At 48.4% G+C, this 26,154-nt stretch overlaps 2 protein-coding genes across 6 annotated transcripts in view; one reads left to right on the top strand and one right to left on the bottom strand.

Moving 5' to 3' along the window:
- LOC144938095 (uncharacterized) overlaps nucleotides 1-385 on the bottom strand; it is a 43,293-nt gene extending 42,908 nt beyond the window's left edge. The window contains exon 1 of the mRNA XM_078865792.1: nucleotides 245-385. The gene's annotated coding sequence lies outside the window, so the exon portion shown is untranslated. The remainder of the gene's footprint in view (nucleotides 1-244) is intronic.
- XXYLT1 (xyloside xylosyltransferase 1) lies at nucleotides 317-24,912 on the top strand. Of its 5 annotated transcripts, XM_078865815.1 has the most exons (7): nucleotides 6,835-7,482; nucleotides 11,928-12,194; nucleotides 15,317-15,834; nucleotides 17,455-17,558; nucleotides 18,012-18,159; nucleotides 22,903-23,035; nucleotides 23,969-24,912. In XM_078865815.1, exons 2-7 carry the CDS (start codon nucleotides 12,121-12,123, stop codon nucleotides 24,363-24,365), a joined length of 1,374 nt encoding a protein of 457 aa, XP_078721941.1. In that variant the 5' UTR covers nucleotides 6,835-7,482; nucleotides 11,928-12,120; the 3' UTR covers nucleotides 24,366-24,912. The 5 variants fall into 5 exon arrangements, with proteins under 5 accessions (XP_078721945.1, XP_078721941.1, XP_078721942.1 ...); XM_078865816.1 differs by lacking the exon at nucleotides 6,835-7,482 and having other exon boundaries at nucleotides 11,628-12,194; XM_078865817.1 differs by lacking the exons at nucleotides 6,835-7,482; nucleotides 11,928-12,194 and adding an exon at nucleotides 13,338-13,419.
- The last annotated feature ends 1,242 nt before the right edge of the window (nucleotides 24,913-26,154 follow it).

The following is a 26,154-nucleotide window of genomic DNA, read 5'->3' on the forward strand; positions in this document are numbered from 1 at the left end:
ACGAGGCACAGCGGTGGCTGCGAGGAAAGGACGAAGAGGCTCGTCGTGCAATCCCCGCGCTCACCACTCACGGTCACCCACCTCGCCCCCTCGCGTCTCACCCGCGCGCTTATTCTCTGAGACTATCACGCGGAGGCAAAACAAAGACCCAGGCTGGGCGACGCCTCCCGCCCTGCGCGGCGAGGGTCAGGCGAGGAGCGGACGCCTCCCTCCTGTCCCGTCTCTCCCCACCCCCCGCTCTCACCTCAATGGACGTCGCTCGTCAAGGTACGAGGCAGTCGATCCCCCCCGGCTCGCTCTCCCGTACCACCACCAACCCGCCCGCTCGCTCGTCCGCCGGGCCGAAGATGGCTCCGCGCGCAAAGAAGCAATTGGAGGTGGTGAGTCGCGGTTGAGGAGGGTGAGTGGCGAGAGTTAATGCCGAGGGCGAGTCCTGAGGGTGAGTGGCGAGGGTACGTGTCGAGGGTGAGTGTAGAGGGTGAGAGGAGAATGGGTGAGTGGTGAGGGTAAGTGGTGAGAATGAGTGGTGAGGGTGAGAGGGTGAGGTGAGTTGAGTGGTGAGGTGGAGTGAGTGCCGCGAGTTGCGGTGATGGAGGCGCGAGGCTCTGAGCGGAAGTGAGGGTGCGCGCGCGCGCGGCCGATCGTTGACGTCACTTCCTCTCAGCGCGTGCGCGGAGTTTCCGGTCGGTGTTCGAGCGCCTAGATGACGTCATTTCCGTTCAGGGCGAGGCGTGCGCGCGACCGGGTCACGTGTCCGCCGGTTGTAATGGCCACGCCCATCACCACATGTCACGCACGTGGTCTTCGAGACGAATGCAATCGATTCAGCACGAGACGGACGTTTTGGTTTACAAAGAGAATACACAATTGGAGTTCATCCACCTGGCATCTGCACACAAGCCACAGCGATTTCCTTCTCATCTTCTGTTTACAGCCCTGAGCCTGTGATGGAAATTCAAATTTCCATAGGGGCCGTCCATAAATTACGTCACGCACTTTGGGGGGGGGTGGGGGTCAGACATTTGTGACGATGTGTGACAACACGTTTTACTTAATTAAATAGACATAGCGGGGACGAGTATATCCAATCACTATTGATTTCCTCACAAAGTGGTCGTTATTTTATCAACCCCAGGTAGACGATAAAATGAGTCAACACCGAACCAGAGTTTGAACTCAAGTTTATTTAATTGCTCAATCTCCTCTGTGGACATACTCTTGGATACGTTACGTTTGTTGGCTACCCCCTCCTCTGCCTGCATTGCCCATAACGGCGCTGCCTCCACAGTGCACCGTGTAATAGCCTTCATGGCCGCCCGGCTCACCTCGAGATAGCCCTGTATTAGGATCACCCGGTGGGCCGGTCCATTCTGAGGGCCGGTGGGCTGGTCCATTCTGAGGGCCGGTGGGCCGGTCTGTGCAGGCAAAGAGGCACATGTGATCAGAGTAAAAAAATAAAAAATGACCTCTAGTCTGTACGTTTCATTGCTTATGTATGCTCTCAGTTGGCATGAAGTCCCATATTCGGTAGTCCCAAAGATCGTTCCTCACCAGCCCATTTGTTTTTTGCACCAGCCCATTTGTTTTTTGGACGAGCCCAAATGGGCCATTAAGATCGCACGGCAAAATTGCACAACCAATTAAAAACAATTGCCCATAGCCCGAATTTGGGCCGGTGCGTTTACAAATACTTGGGCCGATTTTAGTCCCAGTCCGTCACTGGACTCATCCGATGGTTATCACAAAGGTTGGTTCCCCCTCTGCACATCAGACCTGTGGCCAATATCTCCCTCTTAGGAAACCTTTGACCGAGGTCACCCGCTAGGCTTCCTGGGAAATAAATCTTTGGTGGAGAAGTGTGATATCGGAGCGATCATTTAGGGCTTGCACCACACGGCATGTATGGTGATACATGTCAGAGTCAGAATATGTTTTTATACTGAAGGAATCCGATGAGGGGCGGGTAAGAACGTTACAACAACAAACAATACAAAAACACGATAGTGCAAAATACAACAAAGGTAAACAAATCACCCAAACACATACAAATACAACTAAACCATCCCCATCCTATCTTGATTTAAATCTTTCGTGACTGCAGGAATTCATACTGTTTGGTTCTTTCGGTAAAGTCACGTAGATAAGAAAAATAACTTATAGATCATGACGTTTCGATAGCAACACAAGCCATCGTCTTCAGGTGAAACAATGCAGCAGGCGAACTGCTGAAGCAGGAGGAAATGTAGTGAGAGAGCTACTGCAACCAGAGGTTATATACGTTTGTGGTGGGTACAACCCAAGGGTAAGTGGGCGGGGCTAGGGATGGAATTTGCTAAATAAATGTGGATAAAATATATCGCATAAGCCAACGTTTGGTAATTGGCAGGTATGTTAGTGCTATTGAGATATTAAATTTGCCACGTTTCATGTGGCTAGATCAAACGGTTTAAATATGAGGTCACCAGATATGTATGTGTAGTGGCATAGAATAAGTAATGTAGCAGAATTGCGGTGGCTGCTGGCGGGGAAGGGGATCTGCGGCTTACAGCAGCCCTGACATCAACAGGCCAGGTTATACACCAGAGGGGGATCGAGGGGAAAGGTCACAGAAGGGGCACACCAAGAACCCGCTGGTAGGTTCGAGAAAGGGTGCGTGGCTGGGGTGGAGCCAGGCCATGCTGACAGTATAAGAGGGGCCCCTGTAGGGGACCTCGGGGCTGTCGTATGGAGTGGGATCCCCGTCGTGCTGCTGAAGTCTTCGTCACCATTCTTCTTGTTTTCACCATTTTTCTCGTCGTCTTCACCATCCTTCTAGTCGTCGTCTCTGTCTTCACCATCTCGGGGCATCACCAGTCAGGCAGCCTACCAACTGTCCTGACTCAGTATTGTCACTGATCATAGATGGACTTATTATGAAAGTGTTAACCCCGATGGTGCTTCTTAATAAAGAAGTGCCTCCAACTCTTCAGAAGTGCTAAAGAAAAACAATAAATTCGTCATGTCAAAGTTGGCCGAGAGAAATAACCCACCAATAGCGTCTTCTGGATACGAGGACGACGGGAATGTGATCCCCTCGACATACCTGGAATCTGGGACTCCGGTGATACGTCCCGAGGCTCTCCATCGCAGTGGAGCTGGTCGTCCAGCTCGGGTCCGTGGCGCCTGCCGGAGATGCTGCAGCACTAGGACAGGCGGATGGCTCGCCGCACCAATGCGGGAAACTGCGGAGGTCCAGCCCATGCGGGCCGCCGCCATTTTGTCTGCCATGAGCGCGGTGCAGCAAGCGACCGCCATTTTGTCGCCTGAGCGGGAAATTCTTCCCGACAAATTCAAGTCACTATCGGCGGCTTCTGCAGGGACGCTGTCTCTATGGAAGCGCCTGCCCACCGTCCGTGAGTTTGTGGCTGCGGGGGGCGACTGGACAGCCTTCCAGCGCCACTTCAAAGCTTCTTGCGCCCTGGTCGGGTGGTCAGACAAGGAGGCGCTACGAGCTCTGCCCATGGCGCTGGACGATGACTCCCTGGCGGTGTTTGAGGCCATCCCCGAGGCTGACCGGGCAATGCTGCCTCGGGCATACACTCAGATGGCTGCTATATTTGACCCTCCATCCAACGCGCGTCGAAGGTTTGTGCTGCGGAGGCGGGGTGAGGCTGAGATGCCTCTCGCCTTCCACAGCATGCTGCTGGCCTTAGGCCACGCAGCATACCCGCGGATGGAGCACACTGCGCTGGAGAGACTGCTGTCGCTGGCCCAGGAGTTGGGTGTCTCTCTTCCCGTCATGGAAGAGGATGACCTGTCGTCCCTAAAGGTGGCCCGCTGCATCCAGGACCACGTGGACTTATAGCGGTGGCCCGGGATGGCTGCGTGCGCGGGACTTTCGGGGGATGCGGGGGAGCTGGTGCTGTGGGAGCCGGAGTGGGCCTGTGCATCATTCGACCGAGGTCCACGCGGGAGGAAAATCGAGGGGCGACAACCGGAGCTGGAACAGCGAGAGAGGGGCCCCCTTCAAGCGTGGAGGTCCACAATCGCCTGCTTTAAATGCGACCAGCCGGGCCACATCGCCAGGGGGTGTCGCAACGGCACTGGATCGCTCTCCTTGCCTTCAATGTCCTCCACTCCGCCGACATCTGCTTCCTCTGGCCCGCAGGCGAGTCGCAATGCATCAGACACCTGGCCGCTATTGTCACATCATGCATCCCCCTTGTTGAGCGCGTCGGGTTCGCACACTGTCATCCCTCATCGTGTTTCGGCGCGCGAGTAACGGATTTCGGCGTCGAGCGGGTGGCTGCGGGGTGCGGGGCAGTGGAACGCGTTGGCACACCGTGTCGTGGCAGCGGCGGCGGGGTCATCAGTGGTAGTTGGATATGTTCAGGGGATAGAGCTGAGGGTGCTGATCGACACTGGAGCGTCGGCTACTATGATCTCGGAGCTTATTTTTAAGTTATTGCCACCGAGGTCCTGTTGTCTTAGCCTGGTTGCTAGTGCGTGTGTTGCCGCAAATAGCGGGAGTTTGGGCATTATAGGCCAAATACTGGCGAAAGTCCACGTTGGGGATATTGAGTTGACAGGGCCGGTGTTGGTTTCTAGGACTTTGGCTGTGCCCTGTCTTTTGGGCACCGATTTTCTCGGGAGGATGCTCCTCAAGATTTTGGTTGATCAGAGTTGTATTCAGTTGCCATCGGGATGGCAGTTGGCCTTTTTGAGGTCTCCGACCTGGTTAGAAATGGCCAACACCATGGTTCAGGCCCTGGCAAAGGAAACTGTTACGGTTCCTCCAGGCGCTCAGATGTTGGTGCCCTTGCGGTTGCGAAAGCAACTTGATTTGACGGATACCATTGAAGGGATCCATTTAACCCCTTTGAATAAGGTGATGTGGGGTCTCACGTTGGTTGGGGCCCAAACTATAGTAAGAGGGGACCAGGAGCCCTTTTTGCAATTGTTGAACGTTGGGCTGGGGGCTACGGTGGTCCAAGCGGGTACAGTTTTGGCCCACGCAACGGCCGTGCGCTGTGAGGAGGCCTGCCAGGAGGCTGGAGAGGTCGTTGCCATGGTGGAGCAGGGAGGCAAGTTGGATGGGGCTTGGATGCATGTGTTGTGTTGGGATAATCCTAAATTGTCCGGGGAACAGCGGGGCGAGTTGCGTGCCCTACCTCCGAGAATTTGAGGATATTTTTAGTCAGGGTAAATTTGATATTGGCCGCACGTCACTATTGCAACATTGCATCAACACAGATAACGCTGCTCCAATTCAGCAGAATTGATACAGGCTCAGTCCCAAGGAGAAGAACCACGCTCGCCAGGCAGTTGACGAAATGTTAGCCGCGGACATTATCTCCCCTTCCACCAGTCTGTAGGGGGCTCCCATTGTTTTGGTTAAAAGACGGGAGTATGCGTTTTTGCGTCGACTTCCGTAAAGTGAATAAAGTTTCTGTGGTGGATTCGTACCCGCTCGCCCGCATGGATGATTCCTTGGACGCTTTGTCGGGTGCGCGTTTTTACCGACCCTCAACTTGTTGTTGGGGTTTTGGCAGCTGCCCTTGGACGAAAGATTCAGGCCTAAAACCGTGCTCTGGACACCACAAGGGTTATTTCAATTTTACTACCTCCTGATGGGTCTTCACTCTTATCAGGGTGCGGGCAGCCAATCTTAAATTCAAACCACAGAAAGTTCCATCTTTTGCAAACGTCGGTGCGGTATTTTTGGCCACATTGTTCGTGGGTCCATGATACCACGGATCCCAACAAAACTGCGTGCCCACATGGCCAACCCCTAAATCGGTGGGTGAAGTCTGCAGTTTTGTCGGGTTCGCGTCGTATTATTGCCGGTTCGTCCCCAAGTTCGTGACGATCGCTAAGCCACTCCACGCGCTCACCGCCAAGGGCCAGATATTTTGGTGGTGGGAGGAGGAGGAGGCCGCGTTTGTCATGCTGCGCGATGGCCTCGCCAATAAGCCTCCCCTTGGATACCCTGATTTCTCTGTGCTCTTTGTGTTGGATACGGACACCAGCGACACCGGAATAGGCGCTGTAGTGTCCCAGGTCGTGAATGGTGTGGAAAGGGTTGTGGCCTATGGGAGCCGTGTGCTGTCCCCTGCAGAGCAGCGTTATTGTGTGACGCGCCGAGAATTGTTGGCCATAGTGCACTTTGTGCAACAGTATAGGCCGTACTTTTATGGACAGAATTTTGTCATATGCATGAACCATGCAGCTCTTCAATATGCCTTGCGGGTTGACCAACCTTCCAGGCAACCCGCTGGTTAGACATTTTGCAGGACTACTTCATGGTCACCTACAGGAAGGGCGTACGTCACTGCAACGCGGATGCGCTGTCCCGGTTTAATGAGTGTCGGCCGATGTAAACCATCAGCTGCGGGATTGCCGTGCGCTGTTGTCACGTCCATTGATGTTCCACCACCCACGACAACTGCTCAATTTTTTGTCTCACACACGCTGAATGGGGATGCCTCCAGTTAGAAGACGCCTCCTTGTTAAAGTTGTGGCGTCGCGTTGGGACGAGTGGTAGTAAAAATGTACCAACGGGAATGTCCTTTATAGCCCTCCCTGATGGGCTTTTGATGAGGTGGGATGAGGAGCTGCAACGTTATTGCATTGTGGTGCCGACTGCTCTGCGGGGTAAAATTACATGGGCTGTCCACGTGAAATTAATGCACCTTGGGGTGTGTAAAACTTTGCTGACATTGAAGCGTGAATTATTTTGGCCCGGGATGACGGATGACGTGTACCACATGGTCAGGGGTTTCACTGACTTCGCACGTCGCAAGCCGCCGCCGAGGCAGGTCCAGCCACCGCTACAATCTATTGTGGTGTCTTGTGTAATGAGAGAGCGCCACCGAGGAACGATGATGGGCTGTATAGGCACTGCTGGGTTATTCGTAGCCAATCAGAGTTATAGGTTCCATCTGGGCCAATGGTAATGGGCGAAGCTCTGGGGGTACGTTCGGGGGAAGCATTCGGAAGGTTCCAGAAGGGGGCATGGCTAGAGGCGGGGCTTAGCTCCGCCGAGAGTGATATAAGGAGAGGCAGGGAGAGGACTCGTGGTCGGTGTGGGTACCAGGAGTCCGAACTGCATCTCCGCCACCTTGTCACGCCACCGGCCACATGGCAACCTCTGGGGCAGAAGCCCTCTCTACTCCCTGCGCGCCGCCAGTCAGTGGCGAGCGAAGGAGAGAGCAAGGGGAGACGCACGGCAAGAGAGGACGAGGGAGCACGTGCCTTAGAGAGAGAGAGAGAGACCATCTGGAAAGGGGGTGCGGAGCCGAGCAGTGATTATTAATAAAGAAAAGACAAATACAGAATGACAAGGAGGATGAGATCTTCTTTCGCCCAGGGAGCACCCCCGTCGTCTGATTTAAGTGTGGCCTGCCTGGACACTATTCAAGTGGATGCCGTGCCAACCAAGGAACATTCTGCCTGGCGCCATCATCCTCCACCCAGCCGTCTTCCACTCCGCTGGGTCCTCAGGTGAGTCGCGAAACACCACACACTCAGCCCTTGCATCGCGTTCGTGCGCCGGGTCTGAGTCGCGTGTTGTCACTCCTTGCCAGGTTGAGGAGTATGAAAGTAGGGTTTTGGCGGGTAGGGGGTGGTCGCGGCGTCCGGGTCAGTCGTGAACATTGGGACATCATATGGTTGAAGCGGCAGAATCGTCAGCGATCGTGGGAACCATGCAAGGGGTCGAGGTACGAGTGCTCATTGACACCAGAGCATCCGCGACAATTATTTATGAAATTTGTTTGAAAATTTTGCCCATAAAATTATGTCACCTCAGCCCTGTTGAAATTCCATGTTTTGCTGCTAATGGTGGGTCATTGGGGATCATTGGTCAAATTTCTGCGACAGTCTGCATTGGTAACATTCGGATTACGGGGCCAGTGCTAGTGTGGTGCCACGATCACGGAGCAACTCTGCAAGCGCCGCGACTCCCTCCCGTCCTTAACACGCAGCGCATCCACGTAGTGTCCTAGCGGGGGGTTGCCTGGCACATCGGGTTTTAATCCGAAGGACCCCTAGGGGGATAGTCCCACAGTTTCCCGGTGCCAGGAGATTGGCCGACCCCCACAGGACAGGTTACATTGCGGTGCCCCTAAATTGGTTTAAAATTGTATGGGCGCAAAAAGAAAAGATTCCCTGGGTCAACCGCATTGAGTTACTCACATTGGGGGGAGGACGGAGGGTGGAATATTAGGCGTAAAGAGCAAGACCGAAAGCTAGGACTACTGGGCACAGGAGAACAATGAGAGGAAGGAACCCTGAGCAAGGCACCCTGAGCAAGGCACCCTGAGCAAGGAACTCTGAGCAAGGGACAATGGGTGGGGGCGTAACGGACGCTCCAGGTGATGGCAGGGCATCAGTTGTAAATCGAAAGGTGATTGGCTACGCGACGCCCTCTGGGCCTTTGAAGTTTAGAGTATAAAGGTGGGAGCCCCGGGACGATTGGGTCAGTTGTCTACAACCTCCGGCCCGTCACGACCCACTCCCTGCCTCCCGTCCTGCCTCTTCAAGCCGCTCACAGCATCTGTGTGATGCCAGCGAGTGCTGCTGCGAGACAGTGATTGGGCAAGTCTTCTCTCGTCCTTCTCCTTTCGACTCTCTCGGCATCCGTGGGACGCCGCGAGTCCAGTTTCAAGTCACGTGGTAGGACGTTTGAGTAGCTGGGTTCATAGGCAGAGTTACGCTAGGCTCTCCTCGTGAAATATCCCTCCTCCTCTGGGTAATGCGTATTCAAGTTTCAAGTTTCATTTATTTGTTATAGCCCTGTGAGCCATGCGGCTCTTGAGTCGGGTGCAACCGCAACAAACTAAATATGAACAGAGAACATCTTAAAGCGACGACGCACAACAGAAACATCCTGGATAACCCATCAAATCTTCCAGAAAAAAACCCACCGTATTATAACACTGAGTGCAAAGATCCCAGTGTGATGCAAGTCAAACAACAACAACCATAAGACAACTTAGATTCAAGCTACCAGGCCAACTCCGCACTTCCGCAAGAAACATGGCTTAACCATATGTTTTCGAAATCCCCAAAATAAAGCTATAAAATACAATGTAACAACAGTAATCATAGAAACTTTGATTCAAATTTAACAATAAACGATACACACAACATGTACGACCAAACCTGCAGACATATCCAGCATCATGAGCCAGTGTATGATGTGTGAGTGAGTCAGTGGTAGTGTGAGTGAGTGTATGATGTGTGAGTCAGCGTATGATGAGTGAGTCAGTATATGATGTGTGAGTCAGTGGTAGTGTGAGTGAGTGTATGATGTGTGAGTGAGTCAGATTATGATGAGTGAGTCAGTGTATGATGTGTGAGTGAGTCAGTGTATGATGTGTGAGTGAGTCAGGCAGTCGACGAGATGTTGGCTGCAGACATAATTTCCCCGTCAAACAGCCCGTGTGGAGTTTCCATTGTCCTGGTCAAAAAGCAGGATGTGAGTTTGAGATTTTGGGTCGACTTCAGGAAATTTAATAAGGTATCCGTGGCTGATGCATACCCGCTCCCACGGATGGGTGATTCCCTGGATGCCTTATCGGGGGTTCGGTTCTTCTCCACCCTTGATTTATTATCTGGATTCTGGCAGTTGCCTTTGGTTGAAAGTTCTAAACCAAAGACTGCGTTTCGTACTCCGCAAGGGTTGTCTGAATTTAACCGCCTCCCGATGGGGCTCCATTCCAGTCCAGCCACATTCCAGAGACTCATAGAATTGGTGTTGGCAGGACTTCAATGGGACTCATGCCTAATTTATCTGGATGACGTCATTGTGTTTGGATGTACGTTCAAGGAACATCTGCAACGGTTGCGTGCAGTTTTTATTAAGATGCGGGCAGCCAATCTCAAATTTAAACCACAAAAATGCCATTAGTTACAAAGATTCGTTCAGTACCTTGGACACATTGTGAGCGAATCAGGGATAGCTACTGACCCTGACAAGACGGTGTGCGTGTGCACGTGGCCAACCCCCAAGTCGGTGGGTGAAGTACGAAGTTTGGTCAGGTTCGCCCCTTATTACCGCCGGTTCGTGTCCAGGTTTGCACCAATCGTGAAACCTCTCCACATTATCACGACTAAAGGCCAAAAATTTCTATGGGGGAAGGAAGAGAAGGAGGCATTTGTCACGCTGAGGGATGGGTTGGTCAAGGCACCTCCCCTCCGATACCCTCATTTTCCTTGCCCTTCATCCTGGACACGGACGCCAGTGACATCGGAATTGGCGCCGTGTTGTCTTAGGCTGTAAATGGAGTTGAGAATGTTGTGGCATATGGGAGTAGAGTATTGTCCCCAGCAGAGCAGCGCTACTGCGTGACGCATCGTGAGTTGTTGGCCATCGTCCATTTTATACAGCAATACCGTCCGTACCTCTATGGCAGAGAATTTGAGGTACGCATGGATCATGCGTTGCGGGTCAAACAACCATCTGGGCAGCTCTCTCGGTGGCTAGAGGTCCTCCAGGACTACTCGTTTAAAGTCTCGTATAGAAAAGGTGTTCGCCACGGTAATACGGATGCATTGTCATGGCTGTCACCAAAGAACCAGTGTGCATGTCTCACGGGTGCGGTGCGGCGTAAACCCGCGGAGACAGGTTTGCTTCAGACTGTTGTGACGTCAGGGGATGTTCTCGATACTGCTGACGCATGTGACAATACTATCAGCCTCACGCACACTGAATGGGGGCGACTCCAGGCGGAGAACGCCTCCTTATTGAAACTGAGGCACCGCGTCGAGAGTGTTGAGAGTGAGAAGAGCCAACAAGGGTTGTCCCCTATGATTCTCAAAGGGGGGTTATTGATGAGATGGGAAGGAGAGATTCAATGCTATGGCCTTGTGGTGCCCATTGTTCTGGGGGGTCGGGCCGCACACTAACGATTGATACACCTAGGAGTGCAGAAAAGATTGTCAACCCTCAGACTCGATTTCTTTTGGCCTGGAATGTCGGGGGATGTTTACAATGTGTTAAAAGGGTGTGTGGAATAGGACGTCCACCCCTGGAATCTATTGCTGTGTCCCGGATAAAAGAACTCGTCGCGCTCGACGTTCTCGGCCCGTTCCCCACCACCCCACGGGGTAATAAATATTTATTGGTGGGGGTAGAGTATCTTTCTAGCTGGCCGGTGGCCTGGCCGCTGCCAGACCAGTCAGCTGTGGCCATTTCTCAAGCATTCCTTCACGGCTATATGTTAGTCCTTACGGACCAAGGCAAAAATTAATCATCAAAACTGTTGAAGGAAGTGTATGATCTGTTGGGCACCAAGAAGGTTCATACTTCACCCTATCACCCACAGACTGATGGGATGGTGGAACAGTTACACAGCATCCTGACATCTATGTTGTGTCAGTAAGTCAACAAAGCCCAGTCAGACTGGGACTTGCACATTTCGGGTGTTCTCGCCACCTATAGAAGGGCCCCTCACGCTTCTACCGGGTTCTCACCGTTTTTTCTTATGATGTACAATTGAATGCTGAGTCAAAAAGACAAAAGTTTATATGCCCGGCTCTAGGCTTTTGTTGGAGGCATGAGAGGCTTCTTGAGAAAATTCAGTCTTGCGCCAGTCAGCAAACGAAAGGCTAAGGAGGCTTCAGGAATCGACAACTAAATGGGAACTGGGGGATAGGGCTTGGCTATACTTCCCCCCAGGTACCGGTAGGTACCTCCCCCAAATTGTATAAACCATGGCAAGGCCCGGTCGAATTGATAGAGGTGAAGCGGCCGAAATGTGTGCGGATTCAGTTCGGTCGCCGGCATTGGTTCGTGCATCCAACGCGACTGAAACCGTTTTTCCCACCGGGCGAGATCTCTTCATCCCCACTAACCAACGGTCGGGTGTCTGGTGTGTCCGACCCGCTGGGGCGTGTGTCTGCGGAGGTTGTGTCTCAGGGGAGTTCTGGTTTTTCGCCCACAGGGTCCCAGCATCTAGCACCCTTGGAGCCACCGGTTGCACCCACAGGAGGTGGATTGAGGAGAGGGGAGCAGCCATCACACACTCCTTCTCCTCCTGTTGATTCCCCGTCGTCTTCTCGGGAGGTCCGGTGACAAGGACCCGTTCAAGGACCGTCCGCTTCAAATGACTTTCTTCCAATGTGCAAACTACCCCTATGCCATCTGTTGGTGGTCAAACTCGCGAGCTGGATGGGTTATTGGCTGATCTTGGCCCTTCTTGTGCTCGCAGGTGGTGACACGCATACGGGGGTAGGGTTGGGTTTTTGTTTGGAGGTTGGGTCAGTTTTTTTACTAACATTTTTTTCTCTCCCCTTCTCGGAAATTGTATGTATTGTATTTATTGCTCGGTCAGCGGTTGTTGTTATTACACCTTTACATTTTTGGGAGGCTTATTTCTGGGGTTGAGGATAGTTATGAGCTGGGACGGCTGTGTTTTATAAAGGGGGGGGGGGTGATGTAGTGACGTATATTGAGTCACTTCGCCCTTAGTGCCAGCTACTGAGAGATGAGTGCAACTGTGTGTATCACAGTCTCTCTCTGATAACCGTTGATGTGATAGGTGACGAGAATGGCAGGTGGTGGAACGCCCCAGAACTCTCTGGGCATATCCAGAAGGGGGCGTGGCTGAGGGCGGAGCAAGGCCATGCTCAGGGGATAAAAAGGGGGTTCTGGGAGCAGAATGGGGCTGTCTGCTGGAATCATCCCATTGGACTACGTTGCTTCGGTCTTCGGTCGTTACGTTCGACATCATCAGTAATTAAAACTAGCTTCATCAGGCGAAAGCCTGATGTAATTACTGGCGAAATGTCGTACTCCGATTGTAAATGTTGTGGCTTGGCTCTCCAACATACCGGTGTGCTGTACTAGTGACGAATTGGCATGTTCTATTTACTTGACAACCCTTACTCGTTGGCTGTGTCGAGTGGTGGCGGGTTTTAACGACACATTTATATAGTTTACGCGATCTAACCCAAACAAAAACCTATTATGGCTTTTGTTAACGTGGCACCAAAGCTATGCCACTTGAAATCAGACAATCAGAGTCGGTAGTCTGATTTAAAGCTTTCGTGACTGCAGGAATCTATACTCTTTGGTTCTTTCGGTAAAGTCACGTAGTTAGAAATAAAATAAAATGAATCACGACATTTCGATCGCAACACAAGCGGTCGTCATCAGGCAAAGGGGTCAGCCTCTAAAGGCAAACTGTTTATAAGGGTTTGGAGATTGGTCGGTTGCCCTGGTTCTGTTTTAATTTACAACTTTTCATGCGTTGGGCATTGGGATCATAGGATGGAATGCGCATCATCATTTGAATTATTATGGCCCGCCCCTTACCCCCATCGCCCCGCCCCTTACCCCGCCCGTTCATCATCCGGGCTCCCGCGCTGTGTCTGCTACGTCACGATTGAGGGTTAGGGGTCACAATCCGAGTCGCCAGGCCAAGAGATCGAGAGGTGAGCGAGCGTGAGATAAGAGTGGGGGGTGAGAGAGAGTGAGAGAGATTGAGGCGTGAGAGGGTGATTGTGAGAGAGAGGGTGAGTGTGAGAGAGGGTGAGTGTGAGAGAGGGTGAGAGAGAGTGAGGCGTGAGAGAGCGTGAGACAGGGTGAGGCGTGAGATAGAGTGAGGTGTGAGAGAGAGAGTGAGGTGTGAGAGAGAGTGAGGCGTGAGAGGGTGAGGCGTGAGAGAGGGTGAGGCGTGAGAGAGAGTGAGGCGTGAGAGAGAGAGTGAGGCGTGAGAGAGAGAGTGAGGCGTGAGAGGGTGAGGCGTGAGAGGGTGAGGCGTGAGAGAGGGTGAGGCGTGAGAGAGGGTGAGGCGTGAGAGAGGGTGAGGCGTGAGAGAAGGTGAGGCGTGAGAGAAGGTGAGGCGTGAGAGAGGGTGAGGCGTGAGAGGGTGAGTGTGACAGCGAGGGTGAGGTGTGAGAGGGTGAGTGTGACAGCGAGGGTGAGTGTGACAGCGAGGGTGAGTGTGACAGCGAGGGTGAGTGTGACAGCGAGGGTGAGTGTGACAGCGAGGGTGAGTGTGACAGCGAGGGTGAGTGTGAAGAGAGGGGATTGCATGCTTGTGGGGAGCGGTAGTGCAGCGGTTTTCGCGCTGCGTTACGAACCGGACAACCCGAGTTCGATTCCCGCTCACGCCTAACACCGGTGACAATCTGAACCGGTCCTGGGCCTCGCCTAGGTTGACTCGGCCTCAAATGAGTACAGCACCTGGTGCGGTGAGTAAACATCGCCACTCGGGAGACAAAGGCGGCCGAGCGTGGTGCTGGCCACCCACCCCCTCGTGGGCCGTGCCGTCCTTCATGAGGTGCTCGCTAACAGCACTTGCCCCAACAGTGTTAAATCCATACGGGGGGATCTTTGCTAGTTTAAACAATTAAATAGCTGAAATAAAGTACTCAACTTTGTTAAGTGTTCAGTTCTATTACACTGTCAACCACTCATTCTTGGGTCCTTGGATACATTTCTGTTTATAAATATAACCCCCACTTCTCAAACCACATCGCACTTCCATCGTCTATCCATGAGCATGTATATACGAATTATATGTTGATTGAACTATTGAGCTTGAGCAATATTCGACCTGCTCACAGAAGTGGTATTATTTAAGGTTGTTATCCAGTGTACCCAACGAAGAAGCAACTGACAACCCCCCGTGTGTCAAATACGCGGTGCTGCTCTGGCACACTTCGCCATCTCGACTGCCGTCTGGGCAACCTGCCCATTAAACCAGTATTGGAAGTCCATTTTTCCAGTGATTCACAGTGCAGTACAGTACTATGAAAAGCCACGCTGAGTTTCAAGAGTCTTGTCAAGTTTTCACAGTAGGGGGCGATATCTCAATGAAGTAACTTTGAGGTATTTTTTCTTCTTTTTATCCCATTGAGATGTGTTGGCGAATGCCGGATACGTTGCATGCATTTTTAGCTGTGGGGGTAAACTGGAGCCCCATGCACAACAGGGGGGGGAAACATACAAACCCCACACAAGGCACTGGAGTCAGGGATCAAGACCCATTCCCTTTTTACTGCGAGACGAAAGTTGCCACTGCGACACCCTGCCACCCAAAAATGTGAAGCACATTCACATTTCTGGCTGTCACTCATTCCTCATTCATTCAATCCATAATTTTCTGTCATCAAGGTCGTTTTCACCGAATTCACCCATCACCACCACAACTTATCCCCATTGATTCCTCTCAAATATTGTGTTCACCTCATGGCCATTACATCCACACATACCAATCTTAATTCTCTGGAAAGCGCCTTGGTTAACGTGCTATATAATTCCGTGAAGGTAAAAGATGTACTAATGTTCTGTGTCTGTCTTCATGACTCGATTTGGTCCCCCCAGCACCCAGACTGGCTTGCTCCAGATGGGAATTAGTCACTACGTGGGACGGGCCATGGTGCGCGTGGTGTCATCTCGCTGGTACCAGCTGCTGTGCCTAGCCATTGCGTCGCTCGCCGTCTTTGGATTCTACTACTTGGCCGGTGGGCAAGAGAGCTTCTCCAGCGCGACCCGCAAGCTTATGCTGCAAGCCAACCACGGAAAGGCCGGCGGCGACCATGTCGGCAGCCACAGTGGGGGCCAAAGCGGCATGCCTGTTGTTGGCGCTTCAAAGACCGATGGACCCGTGTTGAAACCCCAAATGGATGAGCAGTTTCAAAATGGCAAAAGCCGTGGTGAGGGTAACGTTCGCATGCCTTTGGTTGAGGAACCCACTGGTTTTAAAACAAGTAAGGCACAGCAGTTGGGTTCCACAGAGTACCACGTGTTGATGATGTTCACCAAGGTGAATCAGAAACATGATCTCCAAGAAAAGTTCAAGATATTTATGAAATCATTGGTGATGCACTCACACTTTGAAGGTAAATCGCATTATATTGACATACTATATATATTTCGATTTGTCATTGTTGTTCACTTTAAGCCTTATTGAAATGTAAATGATTTGGTGATACTGCGTTGGCGGTGGTGCGCAAGCACTCATCTCAACACGTTCGTCAATAACTGCCGTCAAAGGAAAAGTTAATGTGCAATCAAGATGAGCCATTGCCTGAAACATTGTCTATTATATACATTCCCTTTCATAGCAGTGTCATAGATGAATTATTTTTGTTGTTTATTGGAATACAGTTAAATAAACATGACATTACATTCTGAAGTATAATTACACTGCCTTGCACGTTGGAGGAGCGGATTAAGATAGAGCAAACTCGCAATATAGGACACAATTAGTCATCTTGTGTTTTACGGATGGTTGCAGATGATGGGCCTTGGTCAGGAAACAAACATTTTCTATCTTTACCCAGTGCTGCACTAGGCTGAGAGGTGTATTTCCAAGATAAATGTAAGACATAGATGTATTCATAATAGTTTAAAGATCTAGCCAAATATGAGAGAAGTGAGACATACAAGGCTGTGCAATTGCAGCACTGGAAAGCTGTATGCCTCCCCAGAACTAACGGTTATGTCACCCTAAGATAGTCTACATTGGTACTGTCGCTACGACCATGACTATTGTTCCCATAAACATAATTCTTAAGTTCTTCCACCTTTGTTCAGGACTCGGTCTACCAGATTGATTGTTTCACCTCCCTGTCATGTTCAACCACCACGCTGCAGGTCGCAACAACACACTCGTCCACTAACCCACTCACTCGCCCACTTCCTCACTTGCACACTCACCTCTTTATTGACCCACACACTCACTCATCCACTCTAACCAATTACAAATGTAATAGTGCTCTTTGTTGCTTACCGTTTGATATTTTGGGAATCGGGAATAATCAAAATTTATAGGGTGTACATATTTCACGAATTGGACATATTCAAACGAAAATTCGGAGGCGTGGGGCCAGAGCTCAGCCCCTCGTATGCAGCCTGAACATGTGCGAGCCTTGAGTTGCTGCTTGAATGCATATGCGCAGTGGGAAAGAGTTCCAGATGGCTGCTCGTGCAGCACCGAAGAAACGCTGCTCAACCGGTATCGTGCTGGTTGTGGGCACCATGAACAGATTGACGGTTATCCGTAGGAAGTGGCTGTTTGCTGTGGTCAGTAGAGTTGGAATGGTGAAGAGGTATGACGGGAGACCTTGAAAAGGATTGTGATGTTGTACTGCATCTTTGAGTTGATGTGGAGCCGGTTCAAGGTTTTTTGGGAAATGCTGCAGTTTGTTGAGGTGTTTTTCTGATGGAGGATGTGTTTTTGTAATCAAGGCGGGTGCTGATAATGCTGCACACCATCGTGTTTGCTGTGGCTATAGTCAACATTGGGTGGTGTGTTCCATTTGGCCCTGAGATGGTGATTGCATCTCTCTGTCGTTTTGAGGATGTGGTTGTCAAAGGTAACACTGAGGATATTAAAATTATTTATACAAATTATGGAATGTGATAATTAGTTTGTTTCACTGACTGTAAGAACAATGTATGTATAACTAATTTTTTGGACACCATTCTGATGTTGAATGCATTTATTTTCCTTTCAGAGAACGAATTACTTCATATGCACCTGGTCTGTGACGAGCCGAGCAGAGCCCTAGGGCAGAAGCTTCTCGATGCGTTCCTCGGGAAGGCTTCCTTTCATTCCAAGGTACATTTGGTTTAAAAAAAAATCAAATAGTTGCTCTACATGGGATGTACATGTGACTTCAGCCTGCTCAACTAAGATGTTTCTGTAATGTAACTTTATTGTGAATGCTTTATTTAACAATGTTTTTCCTGAGCCATTACAGGAAATGTATTTTATTTTAAATATATGTTTGTGCACTGTTTTGGATTGTTTTATGTTCCGTGATTATTTTAGCTCTTATTTCTGTTTGGTTTCTACTCTGAATCGAATTGGTTGATTTTTGTTCCTATTTCTATTTGCTTCATCTGTGTACTTAGTATTCATGTTATTCATTTTGTCATTTTGACGACCCAGGTCAGTTAAAATTAGACTATCCTGCCCTCTTTGAGTTCTCGTCTGGTTAACAAAAATCAGATTGCAACTGTCTTTAGCAAAGTCTCCCTACAAGTGATGTGTATTGACGTGTGTCTACAGGTGACTGTGCATGGTGTGGGACAGCTGGCTGAACAGCTGCATCCCATTGTGGAGCCAATGCAGAGCCACTTCAGTGCTGGCTCCGGATCTTACTTCAATGATGCCATCTTTTTTATGTCTGTTGCCATGCACCTCTTTATGCCACGAGGTGAGGGCAAGGGGAAAGTGGGGCCTCAGTGCTACTTGTGTTGCCTCTCGATCCTGATGTGTGAAATGTTACAGCGTGCTCCGTAAACCCCCAATAACCAGCCTGGTGGCTCAACTGTTGAGCAAATGGCTCTAAATCATGAGGTTGTGAGTTCATATCCTGCTTGGAGGTTGACTCGGCCCATCATCCCCTCTGGGGTCGACAAAATAAGCACCACTATTTGGGGAAGTTATCTGTGGTTGCCCTATGGATAGGCTTTCCCCAGCCATAGGAATGTGGACTTTCTGCCACAGATTTAGTGCTGTAAACAGATGAGCACCACCTAAATGCTCATATAGGAAGGAATTCACTCTGAACAGAAGTCCCCATTAGACAAAGGTTTGCTTAAAGAATATGACTTCACTGATGGTAAGAATACATAGAAATTCCTCTTATCCATCCTCTTGTTTGCTAAGATTTCTATAAAATGTATTTGTGGCAGCAGGGTGGTGGCACAATGGTAACTAAAAACTAAACTATATTTTATCAGGCAAGGCCCACTTAATTGTATAGCTCTTTTTTAGAAGCGACCTGGCCATCACAAATGATAGCTCAACGAAGTGGCTTATCATGTGGAAATTTATAGCAGCCAAATATTCGAAACGCATGTTTCTAAATGTGCACTTGCGCCACACAGCAAGAAGGGCCTCTTTCCAATTCCCAACTGGGGCGTCTCTCTGTGTGGGAACTCTATGTTCTCCTGTTCTGTATAGTTTCCTCAAAGTTCTCCCAGTTTCCCCTCATAACTTAGCAAAAAAAGTCAATCCCGATAGAAATTTGAAAACGTACCCATACGTTACTTGCATAGCAAGCATTGCCCTTCACTGGCTGACTGATGTCCCATCGCCGAGTAATGGGGTGCCATGGTGGCGAGATGCTAACTCCCTCGTCTTGTATACAGGAGGTCGTGGCTTTGATCCTCCGACCCTGATGCCTTATAGTTGTAGCTTGCATGTCTTCCTATGGTAGTGTGGCTTTTTCTCCGGGTCCTCTGATTTTTCCCTCCACATTTAGAAACATGTGTTTAGAGTATTTGACTGCTATATATTTCAAAATGTTGAGCCACTTCATTGAGTGATAATTTGTGGCCAGGTGGCTTCTGAAAAAGACCTATACAGTAAAACCTTGGATTGCGAGCATAATTCGTTCCGGAAACGTGTTCTTAATCCAAAGCACTCATATATCAAAGCGAATTTCCCCATAAGAAATAATGGAAACTCAGATGATTCGTTCCACAACCCAATAATACTGTATTCATATAACAATTATTAATACAAAATACCTTTTTATATTTCTATTATTTAAATTAATATAAAGTAATCAAATTCATGAATTAAATATAATCGTGGCTGGTCTGAGGGAGACGAGAGAGAGGAGAGGAGGGTTATTGTGTAGGACGACTTTCACTTGCAGTACAGTTACTAAAGAACAGTCACTACACTTGGACACAAAATTAAAAAAATGCTTTACACACACACGTGGTCACAACACTATAGTAAACGGTATACGCTCGCACGGATGTTGACTATACGAGTGAGGCACGCCGACTGAGACCGAGTATGGGAGACGATTACCCACAATCCCGCAGCGAGAGAGAGAGAAGAACCATTGGCTCAGTTGTGATCACGTGATGCTCGGCAGACAGCGTATACTGAACGTACTACAGTACTCGTATTGCAAGACCTCGCTCGTTTATCAAATTAATATATATAATTTTTGCTCGTCTTGCAAAACAATCACAGACCTAGTTAATCACAATCCAAGGTTTTACTGTATAGCTTAGTGGGCCTTCCTTGGTAAAAAAAATAGGTGTTGCATCATCTTTTGCGGCTCAGGGACAGCTACCAATAGGGGGCTCTGCTCTCTGAAAGAGAGAGCACAGTACACATGCAAGTTCATAGTAAGTGCAGATGTCATCCTTGCTCGTGTTGAGTTCATTTATGGCGGCTAGGAATGCATGCTCATAACAATGGATTGTGGCACACCAGACATTGTTTAGCAAGTGCAACTATTAACGACAGCAAGGGATTGTGGTAAAAAAAGCACAAGTTCGGTCAAAGTTTGATACTGCTGTTATATCTGGAGTGGAGTGGTGTTTGATCGTTCAGCACTCACCGATTAGCTCCAGTCAAAGACTCACCAGCGGTTAATTGCCTCCTTATCACTGTTCTATCGCTGCTACCATGGTTACTATTCTCGTGAACTTTATCGATAGACGCCTTAACCCATATTTTTATCCGATGTTATAACACATTTCGAATGTTAATATTTTGCAGTTGGCAAAATGTTGCTTAATTGTTCAGAAAAATTCAAACATTTGCCGTTTTACTTTCTCTGATTTCACTTAATTGCAAATTACTCAGTAGGGATTACACATTTCAACATCGCCCCTCAACTGGCAGACCGATGCCATTTTCAGTTTTCATTTCATTTATTTGGTATAGCCCTGTGAGCCATTTGGCTCTTGAATCGGGTGCAACTGCAACAAACAAAAACATGAACAAGAAAACATCTTAAAGTGACTATGCGCAAACAGAAAAATCCAGGAAAAGACAGCAATAATCTTCCAGAAAAAGCACCATACACCAACACTCTGTGCAAAAATCCCAGTGGGATGCAAGTCAAACAACAACAATCACAAGACAACTTAGATTAAAGCCATCATTCTAACTCCGTACTACAACAAACAAACATGGCCAAACCAAAAAACTTCTTCTAAATCACCAAAATAAAGTCATAAAAGCAATGTAACAGTGATCGTAGGAACTGTGACCGAAATTTCACAATAAACGACATAAACAACATGTACCACCAAAACCCTGTAGCCATAGCTGGCTGCCTGAGTCACTCCACAACAGTACCTTTAAAGATTAGCACACTAAATCAAAAACACAACATCATACTTTGCAGCGGTCATCCGGAGCGAAACATTTTATTTAGGCCACTGAATAGCAGTGGCAGCTAGGGGTGTACAACTCCTCTAGAGCAGTTTTGAGTGAAGATCTCATAGGTAGTGATTCAAGTTGCAGTTTATTGGCAATATTGACAACTTGCAGCTCAGCACACGGCAGATGCCTGCGCAGCGCGACTCACGACCTCCTCTTGATACCAAGATCCAGGATGGTCATGTCTATGCGCCGCTTCTCGGTGGCAACCCCAACAGTCTGGAACGATATCCCTCTGCACATTCGCAGCATCACCTCAATCGCCTCCTTCAAGAGAAACTTAAAAACTCACCTCTACAATCACGCTTTCGAGCGACTCTAAGCTTGGCTCCGCGCCTCTGAGTTGCGGCCACTACGTCTGCAAATTTGCGCGCGTTACAAATTGAACTATTATTATTAATAGCATTCCAGACCCTAGGGGCATCAATAGCTAAGGCCCTTCTACCAGTATTTATATGGCAATAAGGTAAATTTTGTTCTTTGAAACAGAGTGGAGATGCAGCAGGTAGTCTGTGGATTTTTTTGTAAGTACATCGTGAATAAATAAGATCTGGTGCACAAGCCGTCAAATATTAAGAGATGTTAAGCTGGCATTTCCATGTGATTCCAGGAGAGTGGAGGAAAAGTAGGCATTTTTTGCATGCCGTATTTTTTTAACGCATATATTCCTTAAAATCCTGTATTCTAGCCAGTCATTGATCAAATTACTTTTCTGAGCACCAGCTTGTATCCTGGTGCCGAGTCACGTGCCGCACATGGACAACTGCTGATAGGGGTGCCCGTGCAATGTTTGCAATGAGATGCAATTTAAGTCGCTTTTAAGTTGCTGAGGCAGTTAAATGCTGCGGTATAAATGCAAAGATGATTATTGTTATCAAGATTATAAAATAGGCTTTACACTTTCTGGCATGAATACAGGTGTTAGGATTCATCTTCTTGGTTCTTTCGGTAAAGTCACGTAGAAGGGAAATAATAAAATAATTACAATTAAATATAATAAAATACAATTGTATTTAATAATAAAATAAATACATAAAACATGTATGTTTTTACCGAAATAACCAAGAAGATGAATCCCTGCAGTCACGAAAGCTTTAAATCGAAAGGTGTTAGGATGTTCAAACACCAAATAACCACCTATTTCAAGGCATGCAGTCTGCGTTAACCACACATACTTTTGGTAAAAAATTCAAACAAAATCGACAATGCAAACGCCAACGCATCTATGGGTCCCATAGATATAACTACTGTTGCCAGTACTGTACAGTATTGCCAATAAATGGTCCCATGGATATGTCTGCTTAACCCGAGCTATTAACGTCCTTGTATCATTCACCTTTTGGCAGCCTTTGGTCTAGCACTGGTGAGACAAAGCCATCCAAGAGGCTGTCTCTGGTGTAGGCCAATCAGTTTTAAGGACAATGCGTACATGATCAAAGTATATTTTGTTTGCATGTTTTACTACAAGCATGTGTGGTTAATGCAGACTCATCACCTCTGATTCGCAAGGTTAGCTACGTACGGCGCAAAAGAAGTTCAACATACATACGTTAACACCTTGTAGGTGTCTATGTGGTGTTAGAACATCTTAACACCTCTGGTCTTTGTGACCAAAAGGGTAAAGCCTTTTTTATCTTGATACATTACTGGCAAAAATTGTCCCATAGATATTGTTATGTTTTGTCTTTTTCAAACAAACATTTTTCAAAGTTGACCATTTCCACCCTCCCCCACCCCCGGTTTGTGAACGACCGAGTAGAGATGGAGCGAATCGTGCAGCTGGATCTGGACTTGAAGCTCATGGCCAACATTCGCCTCCTCTTCTCCGAGTTTGATAAGTTTGGACCGGACGCTGTTATCGGCATCGCCCACGAGATGCAGCCTGTGTACAGGTGCACGGCATCGCAGAAACCAATAATCATCCACATTGTCAATTATGCAAGTATCGGTGAATACCGATATATGAACATCTTTAGAGGGACGCGGCCAAGGCTGAGCAGTCCTGATACCTTCTGTGGTCTACTGTCCCTGGCGTTGGCTAACGTATCCGCTTGGGATAGTCATCCTATTGGGTGACTTTAATTGCAGACTGGGTGATGATGTTAGTAGTTGGGTGGGTGGGAGTGGTTGGAAGGCCATGGGTCAGATCAGCTTAATAATAAGTGTAGGATCTACTAGATATCTGTACATGGGTTTGTAATCACCAACATGCTGTTCCACCTCTAACATTATTGGGTGCACTCTAAGCAAGGACATCTGCTGGACTATGTAGTAGCAGAACTGAATGTAAGCCCAAGTCATTGACATCAGGACCGACCGTGCAGCTGATCTCTCCACTGACCATCGGACTGTCATTCTTCCAGTGGTGGTGGGCGTCCACCTAGAACCCCATTCAAACCCACGCTAGCCTGGTATTCGTTAGTTGTTGAAATTTGCCTCCCATTTTTAAAGTGCAGATTAACCTTGCAATAATCATTAAACATTGCATGTAAAGAATTCAGGCAGAAAGAGGGAAAGCATTTCTGTGCGATGTAGTATTACATAATTGAATGTGCTGTATAAATTACTCAAATATAAATACACATTGCAATCATTGCCTCCTACCCACAGACTGACGCCTGCTCGCAGGCCGAGTGCCAAGTCACCTCACTACCCAGGGGCAGCTGCCCCCACTTTGGGTGCCTTTTCAGATGTGTTGAGATGACGTGATTGCAAGACATTTATCTGTGTGCAAAACACTGAGCTTGCCCTGGCATAAAGGAGGATGCGCTTTCAAAAACAAATAATTATTACTCTATACACATTACCGTCACATTTTCTTACAGGCATGCATTTTGGCAGTACCGCAAGGACCACCCTGGCACACACGTTGGCGAGCCGCCCGCGGACGGCTTACCGGGCTTCAACAGTGGTGTCCTGCTCCTGGATTTAGTTCGTATGCGGAACTCAGCCAAATACACGGAAGCCCTGACGCCGTCTGCTGTCAAGGACTTGGCGACCCGTTTCTCGTTTCGTGGCCACCTCGGTGACCAGGACTTCTTTACGGTATTAGGGGCCGCAGAACCTCATCTGTTCCACGTGCTGCCATGCGGCTGGAACCGACAGCTGTGCACATGGTGGCGAGACCATGGATATGCCGATGTGTTTGATAGGTACTTTGCGTGCGACCAACCGGTACGAATATACCACGGAAACTGCAACACTCCAATCCCAGATGAATAGATTCCACTTCTGAAATGACGGCAGGCAGAGACGCAAGTTTCCTCAACCTCAGCTGCACTACTCAACTGCACTTAGGGTTGGTGACCTAGCTCAGCAGTAGCGTGTTCTCCGCTTGTTTCATGCGTTCAGTTCAAATCCAGCGGCCTTCCTGATTAATACTGTATTTGTATTAAACGTAAACATCCTAGACTTCTTCACATTGGATGTTAAAGGTCATATGATGTCGTGCGCTAGAGTTGGAAACATTTTTGCTGCCTTTACTCCAAATTAGAAAACGTACCTGGAAACTACTCATTTGGAATATAAATATATAGCAGTCATCACCCTCCACTTTGAAAACTTGGCAGGTTGCTCCTGAAAAGGAGTCCATTGATTGAGGCGTTCCTGTTTTTACCAGAATGATAATACACTACTATAATCTATATATATAAAAGGGAAATTTGTGATTGTGTATCTGTTCAAAATCTTTATCGTACGTCCCGACATGCAACAAACTTGAAATTTGCCATGTGGGTACTTTCCAGACTGTACACCATGCAAAAATTATAAAAATAGACTTTTGTATTTTGGGGGGGGGGGGGGGGACGGGGGGGGGCGCAATAATGCATATATTTTGCATGGCACGTGAGCTGTGACGTCACATCTATCATGTGATCCATGTGCGGAAGCGTAACAGTGTGCCTGCTGATCGCGGGTAAAGTGAAATACAAATGTGTTGCAGGTCTAAGGCGTTCTTCGCGCAGCATTGCTTCATTATTTCGGTCGTTTACTGCCGTATGCACCCTGAAAGTTGTGTGTGTCTGCTGCAAGCGTGTATATGTGTACCTATGGACGCGCACGCGTTTGTGTGTGGGGAGCGGTAGTGTAGTGGTTAGCGCGCTGCGCTACGAACCCGGCGACCCGAGTTCGATTCCTGCTCACGGCCATCGCCGGTGACGATTATTTGAACCAGTCCTGGGCCTCCCCTAGGTCGACTCAGCCTCAAACGAGTAACTGGGGAGACAAAGGCGGCTGGGCGTCGTGAATCCAAGTCCCGGGCGAAGCCGGGTAGTAAATCTAGTGTATATATATTTCATGCAATATTTGTGGACTCTGAAATTCATGAGGAAATTCTCAATGAAATTGTAGCTCAAGTGCTACATTTGTCCATATTCATCGATGTCATTGTATAAATCTCATATACCGTTCTGTGTTCGTATTTTTTTATTTTAATGTTGAAAATGGGTTATTAATCATGGTAACACCTGGGGTAGTTCATTAGCCTGCTTCCATGTAATTGTAAAATGCACAAGCAGAACTGAGTCATCTTCCAGTTGAATGAAATATTTTAATGTATTGAATTTCCTTAATTTCCCAAAGTGGCAAAGCAACAAATCTATTTTTTAGATTTTTTAAAACTATTTCATTTGACCGCAAATTACAAATGCAAACGTGTTTAACTATCATCAATGTAAAGTAGTTGCATTCCCTGGGTAAGGATTTATAATGGCTTTACACAGCTCCTAAACTGGATTAACGTATTTTACCAAGGTTTTTGACAAATTACGGTGGTAAATAATATTATTTCGTTTTTTTTTATAATAAACAAACACGTGCTCTTTTGTTTACAGCTCACGAACTTCCTATTTGGAATGTGTCCGTGTTAGATGGATTGGAGCTCTGCTCGGTCCGGCACAGCGAGCACCTGATTCTGATTCTTTGAGTCCAACAAGAACTCTGTCATACACGATCTAGAGTAAGAATACGAACAAGTGCACTCTCGTTCAGACACAGCTACCTTAACCCTTTT

Source organism: Lampetra fluviatilis, chromosome 21, assembly GCF_964198595.1.
Source record: "Lampetra fluviatilis chromosome 21, kcLamFluv1.1, whole genome shotgun sequence".
NCBI lineage: Eukaryota > Metazoa > Chordata > Hyperoartia > Petromyzontiformes > Petromyzontidae > Lampetra > Lampetra fluviatilis.